The sequence below is a fragment of the Camelus bactrianus genome, chromosome 10, assembly GCF_048773025.1.
Source record: "Camelus bactrianus isolate YW-2024 breed Bactrian camel chromosome 10, ASM4877302v1, whole genome shotgun sequence".
NCBI classification, from domain to species: domain Eukaryota; kingdom Metazoa; phylum Chordata; class Mammalia; order Artiodactyla; family Camelidae; genus Camelus; species Camelus bactrianus.
Window position 1 is genome coordinate 15,109,906 of NC_133548.1, and position 9,112 is coordinate 15,119,017.

At 52.2% G+C, this 9,112-nt stretch overlaps 1 protein-coding gene across 1 annotated transcript in view; it reads right to left on the reverse strand.

The window, feature by feature from the left end:
• CREB3L1 (cAMP responsive element binding protein 3 like 1) overlaps positions 1 to 7,497 on the reverse strand; it is a 33,558-nt gene extending 26,061 nt beyond the window's left edge. The window contains exon 1 of the mRNA XM_074372109.1: positions 6,906 to 7,497. Within this exon, the coding sequence (XP_074228210.1) occupies positions 6,906 to 7,007 (102 nt within the window). The 5' untranslated portion in view covers positions 7,008 to 7,497. The remainder of the gene's footprint in view (positions 1 to 6,905) is intronic.
• Positions 7,498 to 9,112: the final 1,615 nt, after the last annotated feature.

Genomic DNA, 9,112 nt, shown 5'->3' on the forward strand with positions numbered 1-9,112 from the left:
GACCTTTCCTGAGCACTCAGTCGCTATAGCTACAACCAGGGAATAGACAGAAATAACTGCCTGACACTCCTTGCCTTCAAAGGACTCTCAGTCTAATTCAGCAATGAGGAAACCTAGGCCTAGAAAGGGGAAGCAATTTGCCCAAGGTCACACAGCAAGTTAGGGAGATGAGGTGAGGAGAGGTGACAACATTACAGGCAGAGGGGAACACGTGGGGAATGGCTTGGGCCTGTCTGCTTCCCAAGCAAGCCCCCTCAGTCTCTGCTTTAAAACTGCCTCCTGGCTCTCCGTGAGGGCCTGAAGAGCCTGCCTTACTCCACTGCTGCTCTCATTTTTGTTATTCTTTTGGAAGGGGAAGAGGGGGACAGCTGCTGCTGTCCAGCTGTTCTGGCGGACCACACAGCCCAGCCCAGATGTGTCAGCCACTCTGTGATGGGTGAAATGGCTCCTGGGCCAAGAGCCAGGGGCCAGGGAAGATGCAGCAAGGGCTCTGTCCCGGGAAAGCTGGGAGAGGAGGCACGTTGAACCTGGCGGCAGGGAAGCCCAGTGTTGTGCCAGCTGTCAAGATGGCCTTGCTGATGATATGGTATGTCCAGGTCATGGCTATCAGGAACTTTGACATTCCAAGGAAATCACCTCTCATATATTTTCTCTTGTGGTCAGACTTCTGGGCCATATCTTGTCCCTCCCAACTTCCCCTGAACCAGACACCCTCGTGTCTACTTTCTCCCTAGTCCTGCTCAAGGGTTCTACCACTTACTCTGCCTGCTCAAGTGGGTTACATCGTGTTCCAGCAATGCTCATGGTCTTGACTTAACTCCACCCAAATCTTCCTTCTCCATCCTGTCCCCTGGAATGCCAAGACTTCCAGAAGAACAGCATGTTCTCCAGCATCTGGAGCTGGTTTCTCGGGGGGAGTTCAGGGGCAAGCTAGGTCCCAGAGAGGGAAGCTCTGAAAGGGCTTTGGTACCAGGACTTGCAGGAGGCACATCATATGGGGAAGGGAAGATGCAAACTGAGGCTGTCCTTCATCCTCCCCTCTCTTGGCACAGTAGACATAAACAGATCCTCCTGAGGAGTCCTGGGAGCTGCAGAGAACAAAGGTCCAAGTTCCCACGTAGGCCAGGGAGCAGCATCCCAGAGTAAGGATGAACGAGGGCAGGGGATGGGATGTGAAGGCTCTCCTCTCACAGGCCAGGCAATGTGCTGGCCCTGCCCTTAAAGCTCTAGGCATCCATGGTGCCCTAAGGATGGGAGTGGGTGAAGGCGAAGGCAGGTCCCCTCTGATATCTGAGATCCCAAACTTTCCTTGCCCTAGAGGGCCAAGTTCAAACCAGAACAGGAGCAGGAGGGAAGATGGTGCTTTTTCCTCCTTGACTCCATGGGAACCCTGCCCTGAGAACAGCATTAAGATGTCCCCTCTGTAAGTGTCAGTTTTCTCATCTGCACAGGGGACAATGTTGCCTCTATAAAAGCTCGGTAAAAGGGACACAGCCCCAGTCCTCTCTGCTGCTGAAATGCCTTCCAATAACTCCTTTGCCAATAGGGGTGGGGATATTGGGGAGGGAGGATGCGGAGATCATCTCCTCTGAGAACTATCCATGACCTCTAGCCTGGCTGGATGCTTCTCCTAGGGCTCCCATCATGCTCTGCTCTATCATGGTGCCCAACGGTGCTGCTACTGTCTGCTTCCGTCTTTCTCTCTCTCATTTGGCAGTGAGTGGCTGGAGGTCACTCTGCATAGTGACCAGCACTGGCGCTCCTTTAGTTCCCACTTGTTAAAAGACTAATGTGTGTATTGAAAAATAACGAAGTGAATTCCCGGCTAGCCCAGGGAAGCCAGAGGGACTTCACAGTAGATCAGGGCACAGACATTTTTGTGGGATTCAGCATCCCCATCACCCAGGGCTGGCTGGGCCAGGACCCTGAGAATCCCAAATCCCCTTCTGGAATTATCAATACACCTCTTGAATACTCAGGCCTGGTCTTTTTTTTTTTTTTTTAAAAAAAACATTTTACTCTTCCCTTATAGGGACTGCCCTGGTCTGAAGTAATTTTCTCTACAAATACAGTCAGTCTTTGACATAGAGCAAAGTCCATTACCATGTGACCAAAACTTGGCTTCTGTCCTATGCGTGGGGCCCATCTCAAATAAAGGTGAGCAAAACTCTTTTCTCTGTGGGGCTGGTAAAAAGTGACCGCCTCACACTCCTTTGGAACGTCCTCAGTTTGGTCTGCTGCATTTACTAAGGTTTCACAATCTTTATGTGTGTGCTTTTTCTGATAGTATAGACCCACTGAAAAATGCTACTTTTCATTGATCCTGCAATAACATTACTCCACATTTTACACGATTGAAAATTTTGGACTCTGCTCATTGCCTTATGGTGGAGTTTTGCTATATGAAGTGCCTATTTTGTGCCATGGTACTGTGCTAGGTTAATGGCAATGAACACAACTGTCATGGTCTCTATTCTCATGGGACTTGCTTTCTCACAGAGGAAATGGACAGTAAGCCAATAAAATAACTGCAAATTGGGATAAGGGCTATAAATAAATCAAAGAACCAACAGAAAATAATACAGAGTTCCATTTGAGGTGGTTGGGGAGGCTTCTCTAGAGAGGTGACATTTGAACTAAGGAAGATGAGATGGAGAGAACTGGAGGGAAAGCATGTTCTAGATGTCAAGAATAGCATGTACAAAGGCCCTGGGGCCAGGACTAGAAAAGACTTAGTTTTTACATTTTTTTTGGCAGGAGGAGGTAACTAGATGTATGTATGTATGTGTGTATGTGTGTATGTATGTATGTATTTAATGGAGATACTGGGGTTTGAACTCAAGATGTCCTGAATGCTAAGCATGTGCTCTACTACTGAGCTATACCCTCCCCCTGAAAAGACTTAATTTTAAGCTGGGTGAATGTGGATCCAGGAGTCCCAGAGCAACCTGAACAAGAGGAAACTGGGGAAGATGGAAGCCCTAGAGTGAACCAGTGCTCAAGGGTGAGGCCTAAGCCACAAGTTCAAATCTGCTGTGGATCAGTCAGCTCTAGACTGTCCTAGACCAGGGGTTGTGGATGTCTGTGCCTGTGCCAAGGATGGGAATGACTCAAGGCAATGACAACTCACTGGAAACTGTCCTGAATTTCAGAGACTGTGTGGGCTGCAGAACCCTGATGGCTGGGAGCAGATAAGCTTAAGCACCCTTTTCCCTCCTCTCTAAAATATGTGGGGTCTGGCCTGGGCTCCCTTTCATTTGTTCAGCAATAGTTGGTTGAAGCCTACTCTGTACCAAGCTCAGTACCATGCACTGGGGATACAGCAGTGAACAAGACAGAAATGCCTGCCCTCATGAGCTCATATCCCAGTGGAGAGCAAAAACAAAATAAAAAGCTGCCCCAAACAAACTCAGTGTTTTGGAGGAGGAGGAGGAGGCGTCTGGGGAGGGCTCCCTTCCTGAACAGGAGCCCTGAGATCTGGGCTCCTCCATTAGTTTTTCTCTATTAGTTCTTTCCTAGTGGATTCTACTTGGAGACCAGAGCTCCTTGGCCCTTGGGTCCTCTTTTGTGTTGGTGAGTATTTAAAGAGAAACACACATACACCTTCCCTTTTAAGGGCTGTTAAAGGCCCACACACAGACATAGGAACACCCAAATGCACATACTTCTCTAATCTCCCTAAATCCCCCAAAGGCTGGGGGTGGAGGGAGGGGAGGGGGTGGTGGTAGTGGTGGTGAGCTTAGGAGAAGCCAGGCTGGGGGCCTGGGAAACAGCAGTCAGGCTTAGCCCTCACACCTTTTTCCCCTGGGCTGGTCCCTGGTCCTGGTCATTCCCACACCTGGCCTCCCCATCTGCTGGGAGGTGAATAAGTGTGCTGGGCAAACATCCTTGCAGCTTCCTGCTGCTCCCCTCTGAGACAACAGAACTCCTCTTCCTCCTTCTCCTCCTCCCCACACCCTCCCAGCTGGGGCTTCTCTGGGATCCAAAGCCATTTCCCTCTAGAGAAACCAGAGTCATCTCTTCCCCTTAGTTGACTAGAGGAGGAACCTAGTGTCTCTATCTGGACACATGACCTATTCTCCCTTTGGTCCTTCATCTGAGGCCCAAAGCATCAGGCCCTCTCTCATACTTGCCCAGGGGCTGAAGGATCACAGGGTACAAGGAAAGAGGATTCCAGGGAGGCCACTTCAGGAACTGTGGGAGAGTGGGCAGGAGATGGGAGGAGAAGCCCCTTCATTTGGTAGGAAGGGCAGCTTCTTTCGAGGGATGTCTCTGAGAATCACATAGACAAGACTGCAACAGGATGAAGGTATCTTCACAGAAGAAAAAAATACAGCATCCTGGTTACCTGCAAGTGCACATGACTTTGCATACTCATTCTCCTGTCTCTGTCCAGGCAAAAGCATATTTCTTACACAGCTGTGTTCAGAATGAACATACTTTTTGCCTTTTGCCTTTTGTACAGAGTAACAGAGCACATACGATTTCCGTTGTGACTTTATGACCTTTATCTGTATTTTTAAGGATACTGAATATCTTGCCCTGCAAATTCCAGACTGAGAAGCACACAGACTCCACCCTTGCCCATCTTTAACCCTGGATACATTTTCCCATCCTCATGCAGAATGAAGAGTGAATTGAGGATAGGGTTGGTATGGCATCCCAACTGAGAGGGACTTTAGACATCTAAATGGAAGTACCAGAGAAGGAAGGTGACTTGCACAGGGTCACCCAGCAACTCCTACTTTAGTAGTTCTTATCCCTACCCCATCTCATCTCCAGAGTGTGTTAAGAACGGAAACTTACCTGCCAGGCATCATCCTACATTAATCTTTAGTTTTCTCACTAAATCTCTGCAATAACACTATGGGGAAGCTTCTATATCTCCATTTTTCAGATAAGGACTCCAAGGCCCACAGGAAGAAAAGTCACTTGTGTGAACTGCCCAGCTGGCTGGTGGCAGAAGCACAGCTAGAACCAAATTTCCTGTATCCTAGCCCAGGAGTTTTCTTTCTCTTTAGAAATTCTTTTCTCTACCCTTGCCTTACCTGGCCTTGCTTAGGCCCGAGGTCAGAAGCTTCCCCTGCAGGGCTTTCCCTCCCCAGACCCAGTGCTGGATACCGCTGTCTGATCATGGTTATGCCTCCTTTCCTGCGCTGGACCAAGGCCCAGATGAGCAGCTGGGGATGCAAGGCTGAATGGAGCAGCAGGAAGAGGCTGTAGGCGGCAGAGTTCATTCAGAAGAAATCCCAACTCAGAGCTGCCGAGGGCTGAGGGAACCTCACAGGGGGGCTCTACCAGCCCCCTTGGCTGCAAGGGTACACCTCCAACAAGCCCCCTCCCTCTGACCCGTATGGGTCACCAACTCCAGGAGGGGTGTATGGAACCCCAGATCCCTGCCACTTCATTCCTAGGATCTGTGCCAGACCATCCTTAGAAAGACTAATCCAACCTTTCAAACTGAGGCCCAGAGAGGAAAGCCGGTTGCACGGCCTAGGCTCACAAGGAAAGGAAGAGGTAGAAGCAGTTCTAGAATTCAGGTCTCTCCACTACTGGTTCAAGTTCTCTTCCCTCCTCCACTTGGCTTGTCTGCAGAAGTGTGCTCCCTCTGACTGGGACCTGGGGCCTTCCTCAGAGAGCAGGGTGACCTGGATCTGCTGCCTAATGAGGGACCGGGAGACCTCTCACCACATGCCTTCTTGACTCAGGTTCCTGTTCCTTGGCTTATTTCCTTCCCCACTGTCAGTCTAGCAGTTTAAGTGGAAGTCCAAGATGCCTAATCCTGTAAGTCTCTATGCACTTGGCTCTTGTCTGCCAAGTTTATCTTAGTCCCAGGAGGTAAAGGCCAGCAAAAGAGACCCTTGAAATGATCACTGGGTGTGGGGAGCGGGGTGCGGGGGGAGACTGGCAGTTCACTGCATGGGGGCAGTGGTGGTGGTGGAATTCCACCAGATTCCCCAAGTTGCCTGCGTTTCAACCTGGCAGGCCTTTCTGAACCCAAATATTTTCTCCCTTATCAAGTTCATCCTTCCACCTTCCCAACCAGGGCCTTAGGGCTGAGCCTGAGAGAGGGAGGGAGGGAGAGAAGAAGAGAGAAGCCAGCCATGTTTCCTTAGGGAGGGAGGAGAAGAGAAAGAGAAGGACAAACCCAGAGACAGACACGAAGAAGACATAGGGAGAGAGAGACAGAAAGTCCAGACCTAGAGAAAGACCTCCCTGCCTGAGCGATCGCCCGGTGCTGCCTTAACCAGTTGAGGATCAGGTCCCTGCCTGGGGGATCTCTGGCCTGACTTCCTGGGGCGGACACAGTAGTACCCCTAAATTTCCGGGTCTGGCTCAAAACCCGCCCTGGCTCTGGCCCCCCGAGGGTGTCTGGTCTCTGGCCCTTCGAACGCTCCCCTGTGCGCCCCCCAGCGGAGAACCAGATACGGAGCCACCGAGGTCCTAAAGGGGGCACAGGAAAGGGTGCCGCCACTTTTCGCCCAGTCTGGTCCCGGAACCCCGGGGTGGGTGGAGGAGGACTAGAAGACGTGGGGGCGGTGGGGGGGGGGGTAAGAATAGGTGTCTCTTGAGCCCATATCCGAGGATCGGATGGCCCCGACGCCTAGACTTTCCCTTCCCCTAGAAGGCGGGGGCCAGTCTATCCATGGATGGAGCCCCCAGGAGGAGCGTGCACTGGCGCAAGCTCAGAGGCTCCGGTCCAGGTTCGGGGTCCAGGGAGGTGCCGAGGGATCTAGTCACCAAATCTCAGAGCTCTAAGCACGTGTATCTCAAGGGGACACTGTACCCAGCCCCCTCCCCCACTTCTGCCCAGTGATGTGTTGTCCAGTCCTTCAGGGGGCCCCGGGAACACTACAAAGAGGAGCGAGGAGTGGTGGAAAGGGGACATAGACCCTTTATCTTACCGCATTGTTGAGGAAATCCGACTCGTTCAGATCCCCCAAGTCCAGGAAGCTGGATCCGGGGAACAGCCTGTCGGCCGGGAAGGGCTCTAAGACGGCGTCCATCGCGGCGGGCTCCGGAGACCCCCTTCGGCTGGGCTTCTCTCACTCCAGGGCGGCGGCGCGCCCGGCCCAGAGCTCCGGCCTGAGCGCTGGCAAGCGGGCGGGGGGCACGTCCCGGGCGAAGCCCCGGGAGAGGGGCGGGCGGAGGCGGCGCGGCCCTGGGTAGGGGGCTCAAGGGGCCCGGGGGCCTTAGGGCAGCCGCTCAGACAGGGCTGGGCTCAGGGGCCCCGGGCGCACCGCGGGCATTTAGCCGACTCCTCCTCCTCCCGCTCCTCCGCGGGCACAGCTGGCTTCCATGGGGAGCCCAGGAGTGGGGCTGAGGGCTTGGAGAGCCCCCCCGGACAGGGTAGGAGCCGGGGGCGGGGGAGCTGAGCGCTCCCCCGAGACTGGGTGGCTGCTGGACGCTCCGCTCTCTCTACGTCTCCCTCTGCACCGCTTCTGTCACTTTCCTCTCAGTGAAACCGGGAACCCCTAGCTTGTTAGCCCAGCTGGCCGAGGCGCCACGCCCCCATATCAATATTCACGATAATTTCATATTAATGAGGAGAGGGAGTGGCCTGAGGAATCGTCCTTCCTCTTTTAAAGAGACAGCTGCGAGCTAGTCTTTGCCAAGCTCTTTTCTCTGAACACTCTAGGTAGGGGCTTGAAGCAAGATTGTCTTAGAGCCAGTAACTGTGTTCCTCGAATTCGTCTTCTTAAGGCTTTGCCAACCACTCTGCCATAAGTTCATGAGGGAACTGAGTTATTTCTATTCTTCCAGGCTTGTGCTAGAGCCTGAACCAAATCCAAAGTCAGGGAATGCCATCTCATGGACTCCTCTGTTGAGAAATGGGGAGCTTTTCACATGTCTCCTCCTCCAGGAAGCCTTCATTGATCTGCAGGCTGAAGCAGCTACCACTACCATACAATCACAGGACATTGTAGTGCTTACCTCCACTGTGGCGAGTCTAATGCAGTATTTTCATTGTTTGCTCACATGTTTATGACCCCACTAGACTCTGAGATCCCTCAAGGCAAGGACTGTATCCAGCTTTCCTATGTGTGAAAGGGCTAGGGGAACAGCAGAGATGAGGTAAGGACTTCTTTTCTCATCACTCATTAAGTCCTCCTAATGGTTCTGAAGAGCGAGAAGTTGGAGAATAGTGGCCATGGAGTCTGCATGAGCCAACCTGCTGGCTGACTGCATGCTCCATGGTCACCGGACACTCCCAGGCCCCCTGGATCCATTACCTAAGTGGCCTGCTCCAGAGTACAGCTTAATCTCTTGAAAGGGCTGATAAACAATCACCAGGCACCTGAACAAATGGAAGTGGTCAGAAAGTCACTCCCTCAGAGGGCTGGGCACGAGGTTCCTGCCCAGAAGTCATTAATAGGATTAAGTGTATCCTCCCTGTCTGGAGCTTTTAATTAGCTCAGGAACCAAAAGGCCTTTAACGATGTCAATGCAGTTAAGCCAGGGATGTCACCCAAATTGCTCTCTCAGTGCCAAAGTGGGGAAAGGGCACACACCTAGGCTGAGACAGCAGTTGTTTGCTTGCCTGGGGCAGGCAGGCAGGCTTGTGGCTTTCCCCCCACCTCATGATCCATTTGACATAGTTCTGGACAATGAAGTTCTGACCCTCACGTGACTATTAGCACCCAGGCCTCCTGGAGAGTTTGCTCCTGAGAAGCTGGGAATATAGCCGGTGCTCTGTGGACCAGTTCACCAGTAATGTAACTCTGAAAAGTTCGGCTGGGCCAAAAAGAAATCAGTTCACACTCAAAACAGTTGGCGAGTAGAATTGGGGTACTGAGACCACCGATGTTTTCTCCAAATGCATCACAACTGGGGACAAGTCAAACACTGAGAATATGGCTGATCCTTTGTGGGGAGGTGGGTGCGGTCTCTGGTGGGCGGACAAGTCAGTCTACAGTGGGTGAGATTGTGGCTGCAGGTGTCTGGAGTCCTGGCTCCTGAGCTGGAGTCCCTGAAGGCCCCCAGGAGGAACAAAAGTGCCCCTCGGCCTGAGGTTGGCTGGAAATTGTGCCTGTGTTCCTCCCAGCCTGCTCTGTAATTAGAGACACAGGCACCACTTAAGTGATTGGGGAAGATTATATAGTTTTAAATA